This window comes from Salvelinus sp. IW2-2015, linkage group LG18, assembly GCF_002910315.2.
Source record: "Salvelinus sp. IW2-2015 linkage group LG18, ASM291031v2, whole genome shotgun sequence".
Taxonomy (NCBI): Eukaryota; Metazoa; Chordata; class Actinopteri; order Salmoniformes; family Salmonidae; genus Salvelinus; species Salvelinus sp. IW2-2015.
Window position 1 is genome coordinate 56,150,837 of NC_036858.1, and position 24,978 is coordinate 56,175,814.

Genomic DNA, 24,978 nt, shown 5'->3' on the forward strand with positions numbered 1-24,978 from the left:
CCCGTCAGTAGAGGATGCCTGGTCATTTTTTTAAAAAAATGCCTTCCTCACCATCTTGAATAAGCCATGCCCCATTTCAGAAATTTAGAACCAGGAAACAGATATAGCCCTTGGTTCTCTCCTGACCTGACTGCCCTAACCAACAGAAAAACATTCCTATGGCGTTCTGCATTAGCATCGAACAAGCCCCCGTGATATGCAACTTTTCAGGGAAGCCAGAAACCAATTTACACAGGCAGTTAGAACAAGCCAAAGGCTAGCTTTTTCAAGCAGAAATTTGCTTCCTGCAACACAAATTCAAAAAAGTTTCTGGGACACCGTAAAGTCCATGGAGAATAAGAACACCTCCTCCCAGCTTCCAAACCGCTCTGAAAGATAGGAAACCACTGTCACCACCGACAAATCCACTATAATTGAGAAATTTCAATAAGCATTTTTCTACGGCTGGCCATGCTTTCCCACCTGGCTACCCCTACCTCGGACAACAGCACTGCCCTCCCCTCTGCTACTCGCCCAAGCCTTCCCCATTTCTCTTTCTCCCAAATACAGTCAGCTGATGTTCTAAATGAGCTGCAAAATCTGACCCTTACAAATCAGCCGGGCTAGATAATCTGGACCCTTTCTTTCTAAAACTATCTGCTGAAATTGTTGCCACCCCTATTACTAGCCTCTTCAACCTCTCTTTCGTGTCGTCTGAGATCCCCAAAGATTGGAAAGCAGCTGCGGTTATCCCCCTCTTCAAAGGGGGGACACCCTTGACCCTAACTGCTACAGACCTATATCTATCCTACCCTGCCTTTCTAAGGTCTTCGAAAGCCAAGTCAACAAACAGATTACCGACCATTTCGAATCCCACCACACCTTCTCCCAATGCAATCTGGTTTCAGAGCTGGTTCATGGGTGCACCTCAGCCACGCTCAAGGTCATAAACGATATCGTAACCGCCATCGATAGGAAACAATACTGTGCAGCCGTATTCATTGACCTGGCCAAGGCCTTTGACTCTGTCAATCACCACATCCTCATTGGCAGACTCGACAGCCTTGGTTTCTCTAATGATTGCCTCGCCTGGTTCACCAACTACTTCTCTGATCGAGTTCAGTGTGTCAAATCGGAGGGTCTGTTGTCCGGGCCTCTGGCAGTCTCTATGGGGTGCCACAGGGTTCAATTCTTGGACCGACTCTCTTCTCTGTTTACATCAATGATGTCGCTCTTGCTGCTGGTGATTCTCTGATCCACCTCTACGCAGACGACACTATTCTGTATACTTCTGGCCCTTCTTTTGACACTGTGTTAACAACCCTCCAGGCGAGCTTCAATGCCATACAACTCTCCTTCCGTGGCCTCCAACTGCTCTTAAATACAAGTAAAACCAAATGCATGCTCTTCAAACGATCGCTGCCTGCTCCTGCCCGCCTGTCCAACATCACTACTTTGGACGGCTCTGACTTAGAATATGTGGACACCTACAAATACCTAGGTGTCTGGTTAGACTGTAAACTCTCCTTCCAGACTCACATCAAAACATCTCCAATCCAAAGTCAAATCTAGAATTGGCTTCCTATTCCGCAACAAAGCATCCTTTACTCATGCTGCCAAACATACCCTTGTAAAACTGACCATCCTACCAATCCTCGACTTCGGTGATGTCATTTACAAAATAGCCTCCAAAACCCTACTCAATAAATTGGATGCAGTCTATCACAGTGCCATCCGTTTTGTCACCAAAGCCCATATTACTACCCACCACTGCGACCTGTACACTCTCGTTGGCTGGCCCTCGCTTCATACTCGTCGCCAAACCCACTGGTTCCAGGTCATCTACAAGACCCTGCTAGGTAAAGTCCCCCCTTATCTCAGCTCGCTGGTCACCATAGCAGCAACTACCTGTAGCACGCGCTCCAGCAGGTATATCTCTCTAGTCACCCCCAAAACCAATTCTTCCTTTGGACGCCTCTCCTTCCAGTTCTCTTGCTGCCAATGACTGGAACGAACTACAAAAATCTCTGAAACTGGAAACACCTATCTCCCTCACTAGCTTTAGCACCAGCTGTCAGACCAGCTCATAGATTACTGCACTCGTACATAACCCATCTACAATTTAGCCCAAACAACTACCTCTTTACCTACTGTATTTATTTATTAATTTATTTTGCTCCTTTCACCCCATTATTTCTGTCTCTACTTTGCACTTTCTTCCACTGCAAACCAACCATTCCATTGTTTTTTTTTAAAGTTTTTATTTTACTTGCTGTGTTGTACTCACTTCGCCTCCATGGCCTTTTATATTTTTATTTATTTATACATATATTTGTTTGCCTTCACCTCCCTTATCTCACCTCACTTGCTCACATTGTATATAGACTTATTTTTTTTTTCACTGTATTATTGACTATATGTTTGTTTTACTCCATGTGTAACTATGTGTTGTTGTATGTGTCGAACTGCTTTGCTTTATCTTGGGCCAGGTCGCAATTGTAAATGAGAACGTGTTCTCAATTGCCTACCTGGTTAAATAAAGGTTAAATAAAATAAAAAAAAAATAAATAAAATTAGAGTCTGTCTGGCTGTGTACACTGTAGGTAGTATTGGGTCTGGCTGTTTTTAGATTGTCTGTCTGGCTGTGTATACTGTAGGTAGTATATAGGGTCTGTCTGTTTTTAGATTGTCTGTCTGGCTGTGTATACTGTAGGGAGTATTTAGGGTCTGTCTGTTTTTAGATTGTCTGTCTGGCTGTGATACTGTAGTAGTATTAGGGTCTGTCTGGATGTGTATACTGTAGGTAGTATTATAGTCTGTCTGGCTGTGTATACTGTAGGTAGTATTAGAGTCTGTCTGGCTGTGTACACTGTAGGTAGTATTAGAGTCTGTCTGGCTGTGTATACTGTAGGTAGTATTAGAGTCTGTCTGGCTGTGTATACTGTAGGAAAGTATTAGAGTGTCTGGCTGTGTATACTGTAGATAGTATTAGGGTCTGTCTGGCTGTGTATACTGTAGGTAGTATTAGTCTGTCTGGCTGTGTATACTGTAGATAGTATTAGGGTCTGTCTGGCTGTGTATACTGTAGGAAGTATTAGAGTGTCTGGCTGTGTATACTGTAGATAGTATTAGGGTCGGTCGGCTGTGTATACTGTAGGTAGTATTAGTCTGTCTGGCTGTGTATACTGTAGATAGTATTAGGGTCTGTCGGCTGTGTATACTGTAGGTAGTATTAGAGTCTGTCTGGCTGTGTATACTGTAGGGAGTATTAGAGTCTGTCTGGCTGTGTATACTGTAGGTAGTATTAGGGTCTTTCTGTTTTTAGATTGTCTGTTCGGTGTGTATACTGTAGGTAATATTAGGGTCTGTTCTGCTGTGTATACTGTAGGTAGTATATAGGTCTGTCTGGATGTGTATACTGTAGGTAGTATTAGAGTCTGTCTGGTGTGTATACTGTAGGTAGTATTAGAGTCTGTCTGGCTGTGTATTACTGTAGGTAGTATTATAGTCTGTCTGGCTGTGTATACTGTAGGTAGTATTATAGTCTGTCTGGCTGTGTATACTGTAGGTAGTATTAGGGTCTGTCAGTTTTCTAGGTGGTATTAGAGTCTGTCTGTTTTCTAGGTGGTATTAGAGTCTGTCTGTTTTCTAGGTGGTATTAGGTCTAGGACTTGGCACCATAACAGTTTTTGTTAGATCATTAACTTAGAGCAGGGTTCCCCAACTGGTGGCCCACGGCCGAATTTGGCCCGCAGGTGTTCACCAGGAATTCAGCTCTAAGTGATTTTAATTTAACAAATCTGTTCTCAAGTATTCCCACGCTTAATAGAGAGACACGGGATTTCATACAAATGTCAGCAAGGTTTGAAATTATTAATGTTTTAGTCAAACATATTATATCTGTTTGGGCTTCTTGCGGTCAATTTGCGGTTTACAAATTATTAGTAATTATGTTCTGGCCCCTTGACCATCCGCTCAAGAACAAATCGGCCCGCGGCTGAATCTAGTTGATGATCCCTGACTGAGAGGAATGCCAACTCGCTGTTTACACCTCTGATATTGTCAGCTAACATTCACCGCATTACACACATTCTCTACTGGGACACTCCCCGCTAATCTACCTTGAGTATTATGTTACATTGACTCTGAGGCTGTGAGTGTGTGTGTTTGTGTGTGCGTACGCATGCTGGTGTGTGTGTGTTTGAGTACTATCAGATCTGATTTCTATGGGGCTGGGAGGAATAGGTTGAAGTATGTGTGCAATGCTCCTTGGCTACAGCTAGCGGAGTTCCTGGACGCTAGTCATCTAGCGGAGTTCCTGGACGCTAGTCATCTAGCGGAGTTCCTGGACGCTAGTCGGCTAGCGGAGTGTCTGGACGCTAGTCGGCTAGCGGAGTGTCTGGACGCTAGTCGGCTAGCGGAGTGTCTGGACGCTAGTCGGCTAGCGGAGTGTCTGGACGCTAGTCGGCTAAGCGGGAGTGTCTGGACGCTAGTCGGCTAGCGGAGTGTCTGGACGCTAGTCGGCTAGCGGAGTGTCTGGACGCTAGTCGGCTAGCGGAGTGTCTGGACGCTAGTCAGCTAGCGGAGTGTCTGGACGTTAGTCACCTGTGCTGCAGTCCTAGTTAGCTGTGCTGTGGTTGAAAAATAGGGGTAGGGTTGTGGAGAATCGAAGGACCATGAATGTAATAAGAAATCTTAGGTGCTGGCTTAAGGCCGGTAACAACCACTACAGAATGTCCGGTCAGAACAAGGATGAGGCGGATGTCCAGGTTAGGGGGAGTTTAATGGAAGAAGATGTCCACATTCACACATCAAACACACATCTGACCTCTCATGGTTCAGATAACTGATAATTATGTCCAGTGAGAACTGACATTAACTATGTGGTTCTGAAAGGAAAGAGGAGAATGAAAACTTAGGCTATGGCACTGCTTTAATATGAATGACATGGCTGTATAAGCCAGCACAGGTAAGTAATAACAGCAAGGGCTATACACTACAGAAAGCATAAGGCCTAGTCACATGGCAAGAGGCTAAACAGCCTTTTGAACTTGTACACATGAAACTCAGGCAAATGTGCTCAAATAAACATAAGAGTAATGATGAAATGTATACAGAATATAATTACAATGAGTGTGAGTCATATACAGTACCAGTCAAAAGTTTGGACATCCCTTACTCATTCAAGGGTTTTTCTTTATTTTTACTATTTTCCACACTGTAGAATAATCGTGAAGACATCTAAACTATGAAATAACACATATGGAATCATGTAGTAACCAAAAAGGGTTAAACAAATCAAATCAAAGATTCTTCAAAGTAGCCACCCTTTGCCTTGATGACAGCTTGGCATTCTCTCAACCAGCTTCATAAGGTAGTCACCTGGTATGTTTTTCCAACAGTCTTGAAGGAGTTCCCACATTTACTAATCACTTGTTGGCTGCTTTTCCTTCACTCTGCGGTCCAACTCATCCCAAACCATCTCAGTTGAGTTGAGGTCGGGTGATTGTGGTGGCTAGATCATCTGATGCAGCACTCCATCACTCCTTCTTGGTCAAATAGCCCTTACACAGCCTCGACGTGTGTTGGGTCATTGTCCTGTTGAAAAACAAATTATAGTCCCACTAAGCGCAAACCAGATGGGATGGTGTATCGCTGCAGAATGCTGTGGTAGCCATGCAGGTTAAGTGTGCCTTGAATTCTAAATAAAAACTGACAGAGTCACCAGCAAAGCACCATCACACCTCCATGCTTCACAGTGGGAACCACACATGCAGAGATCATCCGTTCACCTACTCATCTCACTAAGACACGGCGGTTGGAACCAAAAATCGCAAATTTGGACTCATCAGACCAAAGGACAGATTTCCATTGCTTGTGTTTCTTGGCCCAAGCAAGTCTCTTCCTCTTATTGGTGTCCTTTAGTAGTGGTTTCTTTGCAGCAATTCGACCACGAAGGCCTGATTCACGAAGTCTCCGCTGAACAGTTGATATTGAGTTGTCTCTGTTCCTTGAACTCTGTAAAGCATTTATTTGGGCTGCAATCTGAGGTGCAGTTATTTGCCCATTTCTGAGGCTGGTAACTCTAATGAACGTATCCTCTCCAGCAGAGGTAACTCTGGGTCTTCCTTTCCTGTGGTGGTCCTCATGAGACCCAGTTTCATCATAGCGCTTGATGGTTTTTGCGACTGCACCTGAAGACACTTTCAAAGTTCTTGAAATGTTCCGGATTGACTGATCTTCATGTCTTAAAGAAATGACTCTCTGCTTATTTGAGCTGTTCTTGCCATAATATGGACTTGGTCTTTTAACAAATTGGGCTATATTCTGTATACCACCCCTACCTTGTCACAACACAACTGATGCCTCAATTGCCATTAGAAAATAAATAAATTCCACAAATTCACTTTTAACAAGGCACACCTGTTCATTGAAATGCATTCCAGGTTACTACTTCACGAAGCTGGTTGAGAGAATGCCAAGAGTTTGCAAAGCTGTCATCAAAGCAAAGGGTGGCTACTTTGAAGAGTCTCAAATATAAAATATTTTTTAATTTAACACTTTTTTTTTTGGTTACTACATGATTCCATATGTGTTATTTCATAGTTTTGATGTGTTCACTATTATTCTACAATGTAGAAAATAGTACAAATAAAGAAAAACCTTTGAATGAGTAGGTGTGTCCAAACTTTTGACTGGTACTGTATAGAATAGGAAATAGCACATCACCATAAATGAGCAATGCTAATAAACGGCTAATCACTAACAGTCATACTAAAATGTTCATGCATTCCAATGCAAAATGCTAACGGTAGTGCTAGCGGGAGTGCGAGCTAGCTCAAAAGCTCAACGTACGATAATTATACACAATAGACCACAAAACTTTGGAAGTGTCACGACTTCCCCCGAGGTCGGTCCCTCTCCTTGTTCGGGCGGCGTTCGGCGGTTGACGTCACCGGTCTTCTAGCCATTGCCGATCCACCTTTTATTTTCCATTTGTTTTGTCTTGTTTTCCCGCACACCTGGTTTGCATTCCCTCCTTACTTGTCTTGCATATAACCCTCTGTTTCCCCCCATGTCTGTGTGTGGAATTGTTATGTGTAAATGTATGTGTACTCCAGGCTGGTTTGCGCCGGGTTATTGTAACCCGTGTGTGTTTAGTTTTCTGAGTGCCGTGTTTTGTTCGCCTCAATAAAGGGCTCCGTTTGATACCCATTTCTGCTCTCCTGCGCCTGACTTCCATGCAGCCAGTTACGCACTCCTTTACAGGAAGTGCTCATCGGGATGGGGAAAGCACATTTCTGACCACACAGTGTGCTGGTGCCACAGACTAACTGAAACAGAAGTCCCGGGAATCAAGGCTGCTAATAAGCTGAATGAGATGTGGTGATAAGTATTTGGCGTGACCTTGACCAATAAGACACAAACAAAAGTGGGGGTCCTCTGAATATGAGACTAATTCTGCCCGACTAGAACTAGCCATAAAGGATGGCTAGAATCAGCTGACTGAAGCTGGCTGTTTTAACAGCGGTCCTAGTTAGCTGGGCTGCGCTCCTAGTCACCTGTGCTACGGTCCTAGTCACCTGTGCTGCGGTCCTAGTTTGCTGTGCTGTGGCCCTAGTTAGCTGTGCTGCGGTCCTAGTTAGCTGTGCTGCGGTCCTAGTCACCTGTGCTGCGTACTAGTTAGCTGGGCTGTGGTCCTAGTTAGCTGTGCTGTGGACCTAGTTACCGGTGCTGGCTGCGGTCCTAGTCACCTGTGCTGCGGTCCTAGTCACCTGTGCTGCGGTCCTAGTCACCTGTGCTGCGGTCCTAGTCAGCTGTGCTACTGTCCTAATTAGCTGTGCTGAGGTCCTAGTATACTGTCTTGCGGTCCTAAGTTAGCTGTGCTGCGGTCCTAATTGCTGTGCTGCGGTCCTAGTTAGCCGTGGCTGACGGTCCTAGTTAGCCCTGTTGCGGTCTATCAGCTGTGCTGCGGTCCTAGTCGCTGTGCTACGGTCCTAGTTAGCCGTGCTACGGTCCTAGTTAGCCCTGTTGCGGTCCTAGTCAGCTGTGCTGCGGTCCTAGTCAGCTGTGCGCGGTCTAGTGCCTGCGCGGTCCTAGTTAGCCCTGCTGCGGTCCTAGTTAGCCCTGCTGCGGTCCTAGTTAGCCGTGCTACGGTCCTAGTTAGCCCTGCTAGGTCCTAGTTAGCCCGCTGCGGTCCTAGTTAGCCGTGCTACGGTCCTAGTTAGCCCTGCTGCGATCCTAGTTAGCCGTGCTGCGGTCCTAGTTAGCTGTGCTGCCGGTCCCTAGTCAGCTGTGCTGCGGTCCTAGTCAGCTGTGCTGCGGTCCTAGTCAGCTGTGCTGCGGTCCTAGTCAGCTGTGCTGCGGTCCTAGATACAGTGGGAAGTGAGAAACAAAGGGAAACATTGAACTGCGTTTTTCCCCTTCATCTCAAGAAAACACTGCAGTCAGACAGACTTTCTTCTCTCTCATCCCTCTTTCTCTCTCTCTCTCTTTCTGTCTGTTTACTCTCTTCTCTCTTTCACTGTCTCTCTCACTATCCCTCCCTCGTGTTAGTGTGTGAGACAGAGAGGCAGACACTAGACGGGCAGCAGTGTGTATTTGGATCTGACAGTATAATATTATGCTACAGACACTGTGCCAAAGCCTCAAGTATTTTCATGCACATATTCTGAAAATATTTTGGGAGCTTTGGCTGTTGACAGATGTAGAGAAACTGGAGAGTGTTGTGCCCATGGTCAGTTGAGGAGAGAAAGAGAGAGATGATGAGAGAAAGAGAGGGACGAGGGGAGAGGAGATATGGAGAGGGACGAGGGGAGAGAAAGAGACGGGTGAGAGGAGAGAGAGGGATGAGGGGAGGAGAGAAAGAGAGGGATGAGGGGAGGAGAGAAAGTTCTAAGGGAATAGAAGTGAGAGGTGTTGAGTTTCTCTCTACAGGTGAAACAGATGTGTATGGGTGTGTGTGGGTGTGTGTAGGTGTGCGTGTGTGTTCTCTGTGCGTTGGTGCGTGTGTTTGTGTTAGTTGTGTAAATGAGTTGTTTGTTGACATTGGTCTGAGGTGGTAGAGGTGACCTCAGTGGTTAGCTTGACACAGGGAGTATTATACAGTATATACACCCACTGGGCCAGTTACACACACACTCGCACTTTGGAAGAGGACTTCACACATACACACACACACACACACACACACACTATAAGTTTCAGGTAAAGAGGAATATAGACAGGCAGACATACACTCACTGTTGCTGGCAAGGAAGTATACACACACACGCGTCCAGGGGCAGTGGAAGATGGGATTTACTAGGTCTTTCCACAGACTGCACCACAGAGCACAGTGGGGGTCCGAGGGAGAGCCCACATACAGAGAAATTCCCTGGAGAAAAACAACGATCCACAAACACACACATAAACAGACCGATGGACATAGTGATACTCTATTGGTGCATCGTAATGTTTTCGGCAGCATCAGCCTTCAGTCACAGCCCATTACTCTGTTACTATTCCGCTGCTCAGTGCTATGCTCCGACACAGAGCCATCACAACAACTTGGAACCTATGATCTTATTCCTGCTTACATTAGGTGTTCCTCTTCTTTCTCTCTCAGGGAGGAGTGGGACTGGCTGCAGAGACTGTCAACCCTAGAGGATGGAGAGGAGAGAACGGCGGGAGAGAGAGAGGGAGCAGATCAAACGACAGACAGTAACACACCGCTCCTCTACTACGAGCTACAGACTTCCCTCAAGGCCCTGCTCAAACTCATCAACCTACCTCTGCACCAGGTACACACACACACACACACACACACACACACACACACACAGGAATGCACGTACAGTGGGGAGAACAAGTATTTGATACACTGACAATTTTGCAGGTTTTCCTACTTACAAAGTATGTCGAGGTCTGTAATTTTTACCATAGGTTCACTTCAACTGTGAGAGACGGAATCTAAAACAAAAATCCAGAAAATCACATTGTATGATTTTTAAGTAATTAATTTGCATTTTATTGCATGACACTAGTATTTATATTCAGAATAAGCAGAACTTATATATTTGGTACAGAAACCTTTGTTTGCATTACAGAGATCATACGTTTCCTGTAGTTCTTGACCAGGTTTGCACACACTGCAGCAGGGATTTTGGCCCACTCCTCCATACAGACCTTCTCCAGATCCTTCAGTTTCGGGCTGTCGCTGGGCAATACGGACTTTCAGCTCCCTCCAAAGATTTTCTATAAGTTCAGGTCTGGAGACTGGCTAGGCCACTCCAGGACCTTGAGATGCTTCTTGTTATGCTGGTGAATGAGGACCAAAAGCGACGTATAGTAACAGAGTCTTTATTCCAGTATTAAACAAATAATGATTCTCCTGGATATAATCAATGGTAAATCCAAAACAGGAAACTGAAATCCTCTCGTCAATAGAAGAGACGACTGGAGACGTGACCACAGACTGCAGTCGCTTCAGGAAGGCACTGGCCGTAGCGGACATAGACACCTGCTCACACGCAGCATCTGAGAAGGAAAACAACACGGGCGCGAACAAGGACACAGGAACAGCAAACATCAAACAAGAATCGACAGAACAGAAGCGGAAAACAGAGGGAGAATAGGGACTCTAATCAGAGGGCAAAAGGGGACAGGTGAAAGAGTAAATGAGGTCGTTAGGAGAATGAGAAACAGCTGGGAGCAGGAACGGAACGATAAGAGAGAGAGAGCGGGAGAGGAGAGAGAGGGAGGAGAGAGAGAGAGAAAGAGAAGAACCTAATAGACCAGCAGAGGAAGCACAGGACAAGACAATTAATCAATGACAAAACATGACAATACCCCCCACTCACCGAGCGCTCCTGGCGCACTTGAGGAGGAACACCTGGCGGCAACGAGGAAATCATCAATCAACCGGACGGTCCAGCACGTCCCGAGATGGAACCCAACTCCTCTCCTCAGGACCGTAACCTCCCAATCCACTAAGTATGGTGACCACGTCCCGAGAACGCATGTCCATGATCTTCCGTACCTTGTAAATAGGAGCGCCCTCGACAAGGACGGGGGGGAGGGGAAGACGGAAGGGGGGCGCGGAAGAAGAAAAGCTTGACACAGAGACATGGAGACAGGGGGACGCGACGAAGATGTCGCGGAAGAAGCAGTCGCACAGCGACAGGATTGACGACCTGAGAGCACGGAACGGACAATGAACCGCGGAGTCAACTTGCGAGAAGCTGTCGTAAGGGGAAGGTTACGAGTGGAAAGCCACACTCTCTGTACCGCGGACAATACCTAGGACTCTTATCCTACGTTTATTGCGGCTCTCACAGTCTGCGCCCTGTAACGCAAAGTGCAGACCTGACCCTCCTCCAGGTGCGCTCACAACGTTGACAAAAGCCTGAGCGGAGGAACGCTGGACTCGGCGAGTGGACGAAAACAGAGAGGACTGGTAGCCAAGACTACTCTGAACGGGGATAGCCCGGTAGCAGACGAAGGACGAGTTGTGACGTAACTCAGCCCAGGGAGCTGCTCTGCCCAAGACGCGCGGTTTCGAAACGAAGACTCGTAATATGCGACCAATCGACTGATTGGCCCTTCTTGCTTGACCGTTAGACTGGGATGAAACCCGGAAGAGAGACTGACGGAAGCACCAATCAAAACAGAACTCCCTCCAAAACTGTGACGTAATTGCGGACCTCTGTCTTAAACGGCGTAACGTAACGATGAGGCCATGAATTCTGAACACATCTCAATATGATTTGTTGCCGTCTCCTTAGCGGAAGGAAGCTAGCGAGGGAATGAAATGTGCCGCTTAGAGAACCTATCGATAACCGTAAGAAATCACAGTCTTCCCCGCAGACGAAGGACAGACCGGTAATAAAGTCTAAGGCCTTGAGACCATGGTCGAGAAGGAATGGGAAGCGGTCTGAGACGACCGGCAGAAAGAGAGTTACCTGACTTAGTCTGCGCGCAGTCCGAACAAGCAGTCCACGACATACGGCGCGATGTCGCCGTCCTGAGCTAGCCACCAAAACCGCTGGGAATAGAAGCAAGCGTAACCCCGAACGCGGGGTGCCAGCTAACTTGGCAGAGTGAGCCCAACTGAGAGCAGCCAGACGAGTAGAGACAGGATAGAACAGAAGGTTACTCAGGACAACGCCAGCGACGCCTGTGAAGTGAGTGCTGTTTTACCTGTCTCATCACAATTCCCCAGACAGTCAACCCGCAACACACGCCCTTCAGGGAGAATCCCTCGGGGTCGGTAGAAGCCAAGAATAACTAAAAGACGGGATAAGGCATTGCAGGCTTGGTGTTCTCTATTTGTCTCTGGGTTTGGTGACTGTTAGGAAATCACAACTCGAAACGAGCGAAAAACAACGCCAACGAGCTTGACGTGCTTAAGATCGTATTTGCCGAACGGATTACTCTAGGTTTCAATGAGTCAGTCCAAACCGACAAAAGGGACGGATCGCACCCTCCAACCACTGTCTCATTCGCCTATGGCTAAGGGAGGATGGCGAGCAGTTCGCGGTTACCACATCATAGTTGCGTTCCGATGGCGACAGGCGATGGAGAAAGTAAGCCAAGAGATTGGAAGCTTATCGTCAGACTGGAAGCGCTGAGACAGAATGCACCCACGTGCCCACCTCTGAAGCGTCAACTCGACAATTGAATTGTTTAGTGAGTCAGGCAGTAACAAGGATAGGGGCGGATGTAAAACCGTTCTTGAGAGATCAAAAGCTCCCTGGGCGAACGGGACCACTTAAGACAAGTCTTGACAGAAGTAGAGCTTGATGGCAGCCACTTGACCGAAATTACGAATGATGAAACCGATAGAAATTAGCGAAACCGAGAAAGCGCTGCAACTCGACACGTGGACTTAGGAACGGGCCAATCGCTGACAGCCTGGACTTATGTACGGGATCGCATCTGAATCCTTCAGCGGAAATAACAGAACGAGAAATGTGACAGAGGAGACATGAAAGGCGCACTTCTCAGCCTTCTACGTAGAGACAATTTTTTAAAAGGCGCTGGAGTACACGTCGAACTGCTGAACATGAATCTCGAGTGACGGTGAAAAAGTCATGGATAATCGTCAATACGTCATTTTGAAAAACGAAAATGTTCAGCATGTCTCTCACGTACATCATTAAACTAATGCCTGAAGACAGCTGGAGCATTAGCAGACCGAGACGGAGAACCGGTATTCAAAATGCCCTAACGGAGTGTAAGCCGTGTCTTCCACCTCGTCCCTCTCTGATGCGTAGAGATGGTAAAGCGTTACGAAGGTCCAACTCTAAGTGAAAGAACCTGGCTCCCTGCAAAATCTCGAAGGGCTGAACGACATAAGGGGAAGCGGATAACGATTCTAACCAAGTTATGTCATTCACTCGATAATCACCGCAGGGCGCAGAGTACCGTCCTTCTCTTAACAAAGAAAAATCCGCTCCGGCGGAGAGGAAAGGCAACCAGGTCCACGGTAACCAGGCGACGCGTTCGAGCAGAACAGACAGATATCTCAGGAGCCTTACGTCGGGAAGCACACAGGAGAGTATATACAGTGGGGACATCGGAGATCTCCCTGGAAGAAGATTCAATGAAACAGTTCTAGGTGGTGGACGACTGGTGAGGCAAGGAGGAGGGAGCTTGGCTCTGGACCGACTGAAGTAGCGTCCGCAGTCATGTATTCCTCGGCACTGCCTGTCAAATCACCCAGGTTCTACCTGATAGAGGGGAAGAAAGACAAGGAAGCGATAGCAGACGTAAACCTTCACATGATCAAGAAAACGTTCCATGCTCAGTGTAATAGAATGTACTGACAATTAATAGCAAGATTATGACATACCTAGCACCGGATAGACCCCAACAACAGGTTGTAAAGGTAGAACGAAAAATCAAAAAGGTAAATGGTCTCACGTTGGTTACCAGATACAGTGAGGGTATAGGTAGTGTCTCACATCATATACTGGGAGAAGACGTGACATCTATAGGCGCACGCGGCGTGGAGCTTCCCTAACTGTCTGAGAGGAATGTCATGTTTCGAGCCCAATGCTCTACTCCATGAAAAGACAGACCCTCAGCCCCAGTGTTCTATCAGGACTGCAGGAAGCGCGAACCCGGTCCAGCGTAGAATGACGAACAGGTATACCAGGATTGATGAGAGGAACCTGCAGTAGTACGCTCACCAGTTAGCCTCCCTTTACTGATGAGCTCTGGCTTACTGGACTAATTGATCAAAACTGTTCCAGCAGAAGCCGCAATAGAGGCAAAGGCGCGGTTGGTATTCTTCCGTTCCCCTACATTTCTAGATGCGAATAGCAATCACGCCAGCTTGCATCGGCTCATCTCTGACGAGGGAGGAGCAATGTTTAGATTGCGCGAGAGGGAAACACCGTGTGGTATGACGCGAGCTCTCTTCCACGAGGGTGGCGGTGACGGGGATGATAGTGTGGCTGGACCTTGTACGTTCTATAGCGGATGCGAGTGCATCCAAGAGTCCACCGAAGACCTCCCGAGCGAGAGAATTCTTCAATCCACCTCAGCGGAGTCCTTCCAGAAAAAACATGCGCAGCCAACGCCCGCTCGTTCCCAGTCACGAGATGCAGCAACGAGTGCGAAAACTCTATAGAGTAATCCGTTATCGATCATTCACCTGACATAGGGAAGCCATGAGCTGGAAGCCTCCTGCCAAAGAGAGTGAGTGTGACGATCAAAACCGCGACAGCATCTCCTCGTTTGAAAGTTGCTGATAATCGTACGTGAACACTCACCCTTGCCTCCAGATAGGCTGCTCGCCCCCACTCCCGAGCCCGACCAACAAGGACGTGAGGTGAGTTGAGTAGGAGGCATCGGCTCTTCTCCACTAGAGTTACGTTTGGCTGTGACGAGAGAAACCCACATCACCACTGGGGTAGAACAGAGCGACACTCGTGGGGCTGCCCAGAGTACCACTGGCTGGGTTAATTAACCCTAGGTTCCGGAGACCTGGGGAGAGACCAGGATAGTAGCTGGTGGCACGATGACGAAGAACTCGAACAACTGTCCAGAGAGCATTCGCAGACCTGAAGCGGCCATTTGGGCTCAACGGATTGACGACAGCAAACAATTCTGCTCGTGTCTGACCGGCAATTGCTACCCTGGCAACTCGACGGCAGTGTGAGAGAATCCATAGTCGCTGGTGCTGCTTGGTCGGATTCTTCTTTATGCTGGGTGATAGATGAGCGTGTTTACTTAAAATGCGAGTGGGCGTATAGTAACAGAAGTCTTTATTCCCATATTTACAACAAATAAGATTCATCCTGATAAATCAATGGTAAAAATCCAAAACGGAAACTGAAATCTTCTCGTCAAATAGAGAGGAACGACTGAGAACGTGACCACAGACTGCAGGTCGCTTCAGGAAGGCACTGGCCGTACGCGACATTAGACCCCTGCTCACACGCAGCATTCTATTAGAAGCGAAAGAGAGCACGTAGGCTGGAAACAACCGGACACAGGAACAGCAAACATCAAACAGAATCCTGATCAAGGAAGAGAAGCGGAAAAAACAGAGGAGAAATAGGGATCGTGCAATCAGAGTGGAAGAGAATAGGGACAGGTGTGAAGAGTAATATGAGGTCTTTAGGAGAATTGAGATAACAGCTGGGAGGCAGAACGGATACGTATAGAGAGAGAGAGACGGAGAGGGATAGAAGGAGGAGAGAGAGAGAGAGAAAGAGAAAGAACCTAATTAAGACAGCAGAGGCAAGCACAGGGACAAAGACATCATACTCCAATTGCAAAACATGACAACTTTCTTACGGAGCCAACGCCTTAGTTGCTCTGGCTGTGTTTCTGGGTCGTATGTACATGCTGGAAGCCCAGCCACACCATCTTCAATGCTGGGTGCTGTGCGTGAGGGAAGGAGTTTTGCCAAATCTCGCGATACATGGCACATCAATCCTGCCCCCAATCTACGGTTGGTTGCAGTCTCCTGTCCCTTGCAGAACAAGCATTCCCCAACAGAATGGATGTTCTACCGCGCGGGACGAGTGCTCGGGGGAGCGGTTGGCGAATATGTTCTCTGGGGTAAGTGTATCATCCTTCTTCTCCTCCAAACACAGTGCGAGTGGAGTTTAGACCAAAAGCTCTCTATTTTCTCAATTCAGACCACGTGGCCTTCTCCCATTACCCTCCGCTGGATCATTCCAGATGGTGAGTGGTGCAGGAGGAGTTCAGCGGCTGACATGCGCTGGGCTTGATCATGTAGCTTATTCGTGGATGGTGTCGCTGCAGGATTTTAATCCTATGACGGCGTTAGTGTGTTACTAATGGTTTTCTTTGAGACTGTAGGTCCAGCTTTCTTCAGGTCATTTAACCACTCTGCCCGTGTAGCTTCGGGGCTATCCCTCATCCTTCTCATGTCTGTATGTCCCACGAGGTGAGACTTCATGGAGCCCCCAGACCAGAGAGCGTGAAGTCTTCTCCTTGACTTCATTCCATTTTTTAATATTCGCCAACAGTTGTTGCTTCTCTCACAAAGCTGGCTATGCCGCTATTGTCCTGTAGCCCATCCCAGCCTTGTGCAGGTCTACAATTTTATCCCTGATGTCCTTACACAGCTCTCTGGTCTTGGCCATTGTGGAGAGGTTGGAGTCTGTTTGAGTGTGTGAACAGGTGTCTTTTTATACAGGTAACGAGTTCAAACAGGTACAGTTAATACAGGTAATGAGTGGAGAACAGGAGGGCTTCTTAAAGAAAAACGAACAGGTCTGTGAGAGCCGGAATTCTTACTGGTTGGTAGGTGATCAAATACTTATGTCATGCAATAAAATGCAAATTAATTACTTAAAAATCATACAATGTGATTTTCTGAATTTTTGTTTTAGATTCCGTCTCTCACAGTTGAAGTGTACCTATGATAAAAATTACAGACCTCTACATGCTTTATAAGTAGGAAAACCTGCAAAATCGGCAGTGTATCAAATACTTGTTCTCCCCACTGTATACACACACACACCAATCTGTCTCTACAGTAGCTCTGTGCCAGGCACATAAAACCCATCTCTCATCAGGTCCTTCTCTGACAGGAGCCATATTGGATGGTTGATGGTCCTGATGTTAGCCTCTCTATTAAGTTTATAGTTTCTGTTTTATCTTTTATCTTCTCTCTACCTCTGAACACTCCTCTCTTTACTCAGAGTTGTTTTACAACACAAATCACCTGGGCTCTGAAAGCCATCCATCTCCCTGAGTGTCATCAAATCAAATGTATTGGTCACATACATGTGTTTAGCAGATGTTATTGCGGGTGTAGCGAAAAATAAACAATGTTGTGTTCTTCAGGAATGTCAGTATCAGAGTGCTGAGGCTAGCTATGTGGTGGTGTCTACGTCAGAAAAATGACACCCTATTTCCTATATAGAGCCCTATGGGCCCTGTTTACAAGTAGTGGGTGTCATTTTTCGGACGGAGGCACCACCACATAGCTAGCCTCAGCACTCTGATACTGACATTCCTGAAGAACACAACATTATGTTGTTTATTTTCTAAAAAGAACTGGACAGACAGAATGTCTATCACACTTAGAGGGAAGAGTTGGAATGTGGGTTCGATGAGTCATGCCATGTCGTTTGTGCCTTAGTGAATGTGTGTGTCCCTGCCTGTGTGCTTGCCTGTGTGCACATGTGGGTGTGTGTGTGTGCGCGCCCGGCTGTATGTGTCCCATCTTTGCCCCTGTTCATATTCTTACTGTGTTCATGTCTGGTTGCAGGCCAAGCACTTCCGTATCTACACTCACGAGGTGTTGGAGCTGGGTCATAATGTTTCCTTTCTGCTGCTGCTGCCGGCAGCTGACGATGTGTGTACCGCTCCCGGACAGAGCAACCCCTACACTCCCCACTCCGGCTTTCTCAACCTCCCTCTACAAATGTTTGAGCTGGGTACGTCTACACTGACCACTGCCTTCTGTTAAGCCCCTCATCTTGTTGGAACATCTATTTTCTCCCATCTTTCCCTCCTCTATCCCTATGTACATCTCTCTCTCTTTCTCCCTCACGCTCCCTTGAATGAGTGAGAGATAATTTTTTCTCTTTCTCTGTTGGCCCTTCTCTCTCTTTCTCGCTTTCTGTTCCTCTCTCCCTCCCTCTCCTTCTCTCTGTTAGCCTCTGTTCTTCTCTCTCTCTCTTGCGTTCTCTCTCTCGCTCTGTTTCTCTCTCTCTCTGTGTTAATTCAGTGATTGAAGATTCCTCTCTTTTCCTCTGGTCCCTAGGGCCACACATTAAATCAGTCTCTCTGAGGGCTCCAGGGCAGCGCCATGCTGATCTGACCTTTGACCCCTTCTCAGAGTGACTAGCCCCAGAGATTAGTAGTGCCGTGAATACAAAGACACGTTCATCAATCACAAAATGTCTTGTTATACACCTGTTATACACCTGTTATATGCTGTTAACATGTATTCTGATATAGTTATTTATTTGATCAAACCTTTATTTTTTCAGGCAAGTCCCATTGAGACCGATGTATTTTACAAGGGTGCTCTGTTTACAAATGCAGAATAAAATGCATAACAAGGATTTAATAACACAATTATAACAATCTCGCCAGTCCACTTCCGTGCGTATAAGAAGTTAATTAGTCTATATATTGTATTTTCTGATATATATTTGTCTCTTTAATCCACTTCTGTGCGAATATGAAGAAGTTCATTAAGAACACGTGCTCTTTCCATGACATGGACTGACCAGGTGAATCCAGGTGAAAGCTATGATCAGCTGTCACCTGTTAAATCCATATCAATCAGTGTAGATGAAGGTGAGGAGACAGGTTAAAGAAGGATTTTGAAGCCTTGAGACAATTGAGGCACGGATTGCGTATGTGTGCCATTCAGAGTGTGAATGGGCAAGACAAAGGATTAAAAAACTACAACGCTGCTGGGTTTTTCATGCTCAACAGTTTCCTGTGTGTATCAAGAATGGTCCACCACCCAAAGGACATAAAGCCAACTTGACATAACTAACAAATGCTTGTAGTCCACGCCCCGATGAATTGAGGGTAAAGGGGGTGCAACTCAATATTAGGAAGGTGTTCCTATTGTTTTGTACACTCAATGTATGTCTCGGTATACAGTATTAACACTGTATATGTCTCTCTCCAGTCCATGTCTGTGCCTATAAGAAGTGATTTAGTCAATATATTGTAAGTTCTGATATATATTTGTCTCGCTCCAGCTCAATTCTGTGAATACAAGGAGAAGTTGGAGTCTATATTTTATATTCAAAAATATATTTCTCTCTCAAGCCCATTTCTGTGAATACAGGGAGAAGTTTGATGTTATATTTTATATTCATATATATATTTATCTCTCCAGTCCACTTCTGTGCGAATAAGAAGTTCATTGGTCTATATATGTCTTGTCTCTCCAGTCCATTTCAGTGCGTACAAGGAGAAGTGCATCAGTCTGTACTGCCGCATGTCATCTGTCTTGGACCTGGATGCACTTATTACCCAGCAGGCACTGCGAGAGGCCATAATGGACACAGAGGTTGCCACTGCCAAACAGAGACACCAACATATACTGGACTATATACAGGTAGGGAGATATAACTGTCCCTGTAAATTTATAGCATGAAACTGGCAGCAGAGTTGCCAGCTAAATGCTGTAGTTTTGCTTTACAGCGGGGATGCTGTCACATGTTTAACAGTAAGAAAAACAGTGTTGTATTATACAATATAGCATTATACTGTAAATAGGCCTACTGTAATAATTACAGCAACACAGCTGTATTATATAATTACAGTAATTTGCTGGCAACTCTGCTGCCAGTATAATGCTGTAAATGTACAGTACAGCATGTTACTGTAATATTTTTACGGTAATTGTAATGAATTAATTAAATTAATTGAAGGGAGGCAAGGTACAGTATTTTACTGTAATTGCTTGGGATTTGCTGCTAGGTAATGTGTTTTCATATTACGGCATATCAAATATATATATATATATATATATATATATATATATATACACACAGTTGAAGTCGGAAGTTAACATACACTTAGGTTGTAGTCATTAAAACTTGTTTTTCAACCACTCCACAAATGTCTTGTTAACATAATTTTTATAATTTTGGCAAATCGGTTAGGACATCTACTTTGTGCCCGACACAAGTCATTTTTCCAACAATTGTTTACAGACAGATTATTTCCCTTATAATTCACTGTATCACAAATCCAGTGGGTCAGAAGTTTACATACACTAAGTTGACTGTGCCTTTAAAAAGCTTGGAAAATTCCAGAAAATTATGTCATGGCTTTAGAAGCTTCTGATGGGTTAATTGACATAATTTGAGTCAATTGGAGGTGTACCTGTGGATGTATTTCAAGGCCTACCTTCAAACTCAGTGCCTCTTTGCTTGACATCATGGGAAAATCAAAAATAATCAGCCAAGACCTCAGAAAAAAAGTTGGAGACCTCCACAAGTCTGGTTCATCCTTGGGAGCAATTTCCAAACACCTGAAGGTACCACGTTCATCTGTACAAACAATAGTATGCAAGTATAAACACCATGGGACCTCGCAGCCGTCATACCGCTCAGGAAGGAGACGCGTTCTGTCTCCTAGAGATGAACGTACTTTGGTGCGAAAAGTGCAAATCAATCCCAGAACAACAGCAAAGGACCTTGTGAAGATGCTGGAMGAAACAGGTACAAAAGTATCTATATCCACAGTAAAACGAGTCCTATATCGACATAACCTGAAAGGCCGCTCAGCAAGGAAGATGCCACTGCTCCAAAACCACCATTAAAAAAAAGCCAGACTACGGTTTGCAACTGCACATGGGGACAAAGATTGTTCTTTTTGGAGAAATGTCCTCTGGTCTGATGAAACAAAAATAGAACTGTTTGACATAATGACCATCGTTATGTTTGGAAGAAAAAGGGGGAGGCTTGCAAGCTGAAGAACACCATCCCAACCGTGAAGCACGGGGGTGGCAGCATCATGTTGCGGGGGTGCTTTGCTGCAGGAGGGACCTGTGCACTTCACAAAATAGATGTCATCATGAGGTAGGAAAATTATGTGGATATATTGAAGAAACATCTCAAGACATTAGTCAGGAAGTTAAAGCTTGGTCGTAAATGGGTCTTCCAAATGGACAATAACCCCAAGCATACTTCCAAAGTTGTGGCAAGGACAACAAAGTCAAGGTATTGGAGTGGCAATCATGAAGCCCTGACCTCAATCCTATAGAAAATGTGTGGGCAGAACTGAAAAAGCATGTGCGAGCAAGGAGGCCTACAAACCTGACTCAGTTACACCAGCTCTGTCAGGAGGAGTGGGCCAAAATTCACCCAACTTATTGTGGGAAGCTTGTGGAAGGCTACCCGAAACGTTTAACCCAAGTTAAACAATTTAAAGGAATTGCTACCAAATACTAATTGAGTGTATGTAAACTTCTGACCCCCTGGGAATGTGATGAATGAAATAAAAGCTGAAATAAATAATTCTCTACTATTATTCTGACATTTCACATTCTTAAAATAAAGTGGTGATCCTAACTGACCTAAAACAGGGAATTTGTACTAGGATTAAATGTCAGGAATTGTGAAAAACTGAGTTTAAATGTATTTGGCTAAGGTGTACGTAAACTTCCGACTTCAACTGTATGTGTATATATGTACCAGTCAAAAGTTTGGACACAACTACACATTCAAGAGTTTTTCTTTATTTTACTATTTTCTACATTGTAGAATAATAGTGAAGACATCAAAACTATGAAATAAATCACATGGAATCATGTAGTAATCAAAAAAGTGTTTTATATTTGAGATTCTTCAAATAGACACCCTTTGCCTTGATGACAGCTTTGCACACATTTGCCTTTCTGTCAACCAGCTCCATGAGGTAGTCACCTGGAATGCATTTCAGTTAACAGGTGTGCCTTGTTAAAAGTGAATTTGTGGAATTACTTTCCTTCTTAATGTGTTTGAGCCAATCAGTTGTGTTGTGACAAGGTAGGGGGGTTACACAGAAGATAACCCTATTTGGTAAAAGACCAAGTCCATATTATGGCAAGAACAGCTCAAATAAGCAAAGGGCAATGACAGTCCATCATTACTTTAAAACATGAAGGTCAGTAAATCCGGAAAATTTCAAGAACTTTTAAAGTTTCTTCAATTGCAGTCGCAAAAAACATCAAGCGCTATGATGAAACTGGTTCTCATGAGGACCGCCACAGGAATGGAAGACCCAGAGTTACCTCTGCTGCAGAGGAGTTACCAGCCTCAGAAATTGCTGACCAAATAAATGCTTACACAGAGTTCAAGTAACAGACACATCTCAACATCAACTGTTCAGAGGAGACTGCGTGAATCAGGCATTCATGGTAAAATTGCTGCAAAGCAACCACTGCTAAAGGACACCAATAAGAAAATACTTGCTTGGGCCAAGAAACATGAGCAATGGACATTAGACCAGTGGAGTCCAAATTTGAGATTTTTGGTTCCAACCGCTGTGTCTTTGTGAGACGCAGAGTAGGTGAACGGATGATCTCCGCATGTGTATTCCCCAACGTGAAGCATGGAGGTGTTATGGTGTGGTGGTGCTTTGCTGGTGACACTGTCAGTAATTTATTTAGAATTCAAGGCACACTTAACCAACATGGCTACCACAGCATTCTGCAGCGATATGTCATCCCATCTGGTTTGGGCTTAGTGGGACTATCATTTGTTTTTCAACAGGACAATGACCCAACATGCCTCCAGGTTGTGTAAGTGCTATTTGACCAAGAAGGAGAGTGATGGAGTGCTGCATCAGATGACCTGGTCTCCACAATCCCCCGACCTCAACCAAATTGAGATGGTTTGGGATGAGTCGGACCTCAGAGTGGAGGCAAAGTAACCAACAAGTGCTCAGCATATGTGGGAACTCATTCAAGACTGTTGAAAAAGCATTCCAGGTTAAGCTGGTTGAGAGAATGCCAAGAGTATACAAATATATCATTAAGGCAATTATTCTACAATGTAGAAATAGTAAAAAAAAAAAATAAGAAAAACCCTAGAATGAGTAGGTGTTCTAAAACTTTGACCGGTAGTGTATATATACAGTTGCAGCCAAATATATTGGCACCCTTGCACTTTAAATAAATTGAAACGTTTAGGTTTTTCAACATTGCAGAATCAATTTTAAGTTTAGAAATTTTATTCAGAAAATAAAGACAAATGGAATGGACAAAATTATTTGCACCCAGGAGCTTGTACTTGGTTGCACAACCTTTGGCCAAGATAACTGCCAACAAATGCTTTTTGTAGCCATCAATGAGCTTGCTTCACCTTTGTACTGGCAATTTGTCCCACTCTTCAGCAGCAAACTGCTGTAATTCTTCAATGTTTGAGGGATGCCCTCAACCAACTGCTGTTTTCTGCTCTTGTCATAGGTTATGGATGTTATTCAGATCTGGACTCTTCGCTGGCCACTCCAGAACAGTCCAACATTTCTTCTTGAACCATTCCAGGGTTCAAGAAGAAAACATCATTGTAAAGAAAATAATTATAATAGATAAATACAGTAATATGATATCTTTATGTAAAACATTTACATTTGACATTTTTGTCATTTATCAGATGCTCTTATCCAGAGAGACTTACGGTCAGTGCATTCATCTTAAGATAGCTCGGTGAGACAACCACATATCACAGTCAAATATAAAGGATACACATATTCCACTCCAGCTAAACTATGGATATATAGCTTTTGCAACAAAAAACCCCATCTAAAATCAATTAATAAAAAAATCTGAGAACGGTAATATTTTACACACACATGAATAAGCAATCATTTCTGATGGGAAAAAACTACTGTGAAAAATGTGTGGATATAGTGTTTTGGAAATAAATAATTCTCATTTTCTAAATTAAAATTGTAAACTTAAATTTACAAAAATAAAATTAGTTTGGCAATGTTGAAAATGCAATAACATGATTTGGTGAACAATTTGTTTTTCCATTTCAACTTATTTAAGAAGAAATATGGAATTATTTAAGAAAGGTGCAAGGCTGCCAATATATTTGGCCACAAATGTATATACTGTATATATAGAGGCTTTACAAATGCTTCCAAACTTGCAGTGACTACAGGGCAAAACAGACCAAAGACATGGCCAACACTCAACCATTAAAGGTTTGCGGCTTACTACTGTACCACTCGGGGTTGGGGATAATCAGTTACATGTAATGTGGTTACAAAAACACTGTAACTGTAATCACAGATACTTTTGGATTACTTTTAAATTCAGAAAGGATGTTTGCGGAAAAAATACAATGACACCTTTCTGTTTTTTCAATAACATTCAATTCAGCATTGAAAAAAGGTGCAAGTTTTTAAAGTTGTTCCACCTAAGTGAGTCTGATCAAAACCACCGAGCACTATAATGACAAACCAAATGCGTATGATGGATCATTTTTGTCTTTTTCCAAGTAATCAAAAAGTTACTGAAAGTAATCAGATTAAGTTACTGAGTTTGGGTAATCCAAAAGGGATGTTACTAATTACAATTTTGGGCAGGTAACTAATTACATTTAGAAAGTAATTTACCCAACCCTGCTACCACTCCAATCTGTCCCCTATACACATTTAATTGTTGTGGCACTACTACCACATATCAGTTAAATTGGTACAGCAATCTCAATCACGGTTTCAACATATGTAGCATCTTACAAGGCACGCATCAAACTATGCTAATGAGCCAGAAACAACAATACCATGCACCCACTAGTGGTCAAAAGGTTTTTGGTTCTCCAAAATTATGGTACAGTACTGTATTCTTTGGGGTGGAATTACAGTACCATTTGAAATAAGACTTCTTTGAAGTAATGTACAGTCGTGGCCAAAAGTTTTGAGAATGACACAAATATTAATTTCCACAAAGTTTGCTTCTTCGGTGTCTTTAGATATTTTTGTCAGATGTTACTATGGAATACTGAAGTATAATTACAAGCATTTCATAAGTGTCAAAGGCTTTTATTGACAATTACACGA

At 44.5% G+C, this 24,978-nt stretch overlaps 1 protein-coding gene across 1 annotated transcript in view; it reads left to right on the forward strand.

Moving 5' to 3' along the window:
- ankfn1a (ankyrin repeat and fibronectin type III domain containing 1a) overlaps positions 1 to 24,978 on the forward strand; it is a 233,311-nt gene that overhangs the window by 189,429 nt on the left and 18,904 nt on the right. Inside the window, exons 20-22 of the mRNA XM_024009062.2 lie at positions 9,587 to 9,761; positions 17,720 to 17,888; positions 19,371 to 19,537. Of these exons, the coding sequence (XP_023864830.1) occupies positions 9,587 to 9,761; positions 17,720 to 17,888; positions 19,371 to 19,537 (511 nt within the window). The remainder of the gene's footprint in view (positions 1 to 9,586; positions 9,762 to 17,719; positions 17,889 to 19,370; positions 19,538 to 24,978) is intronic.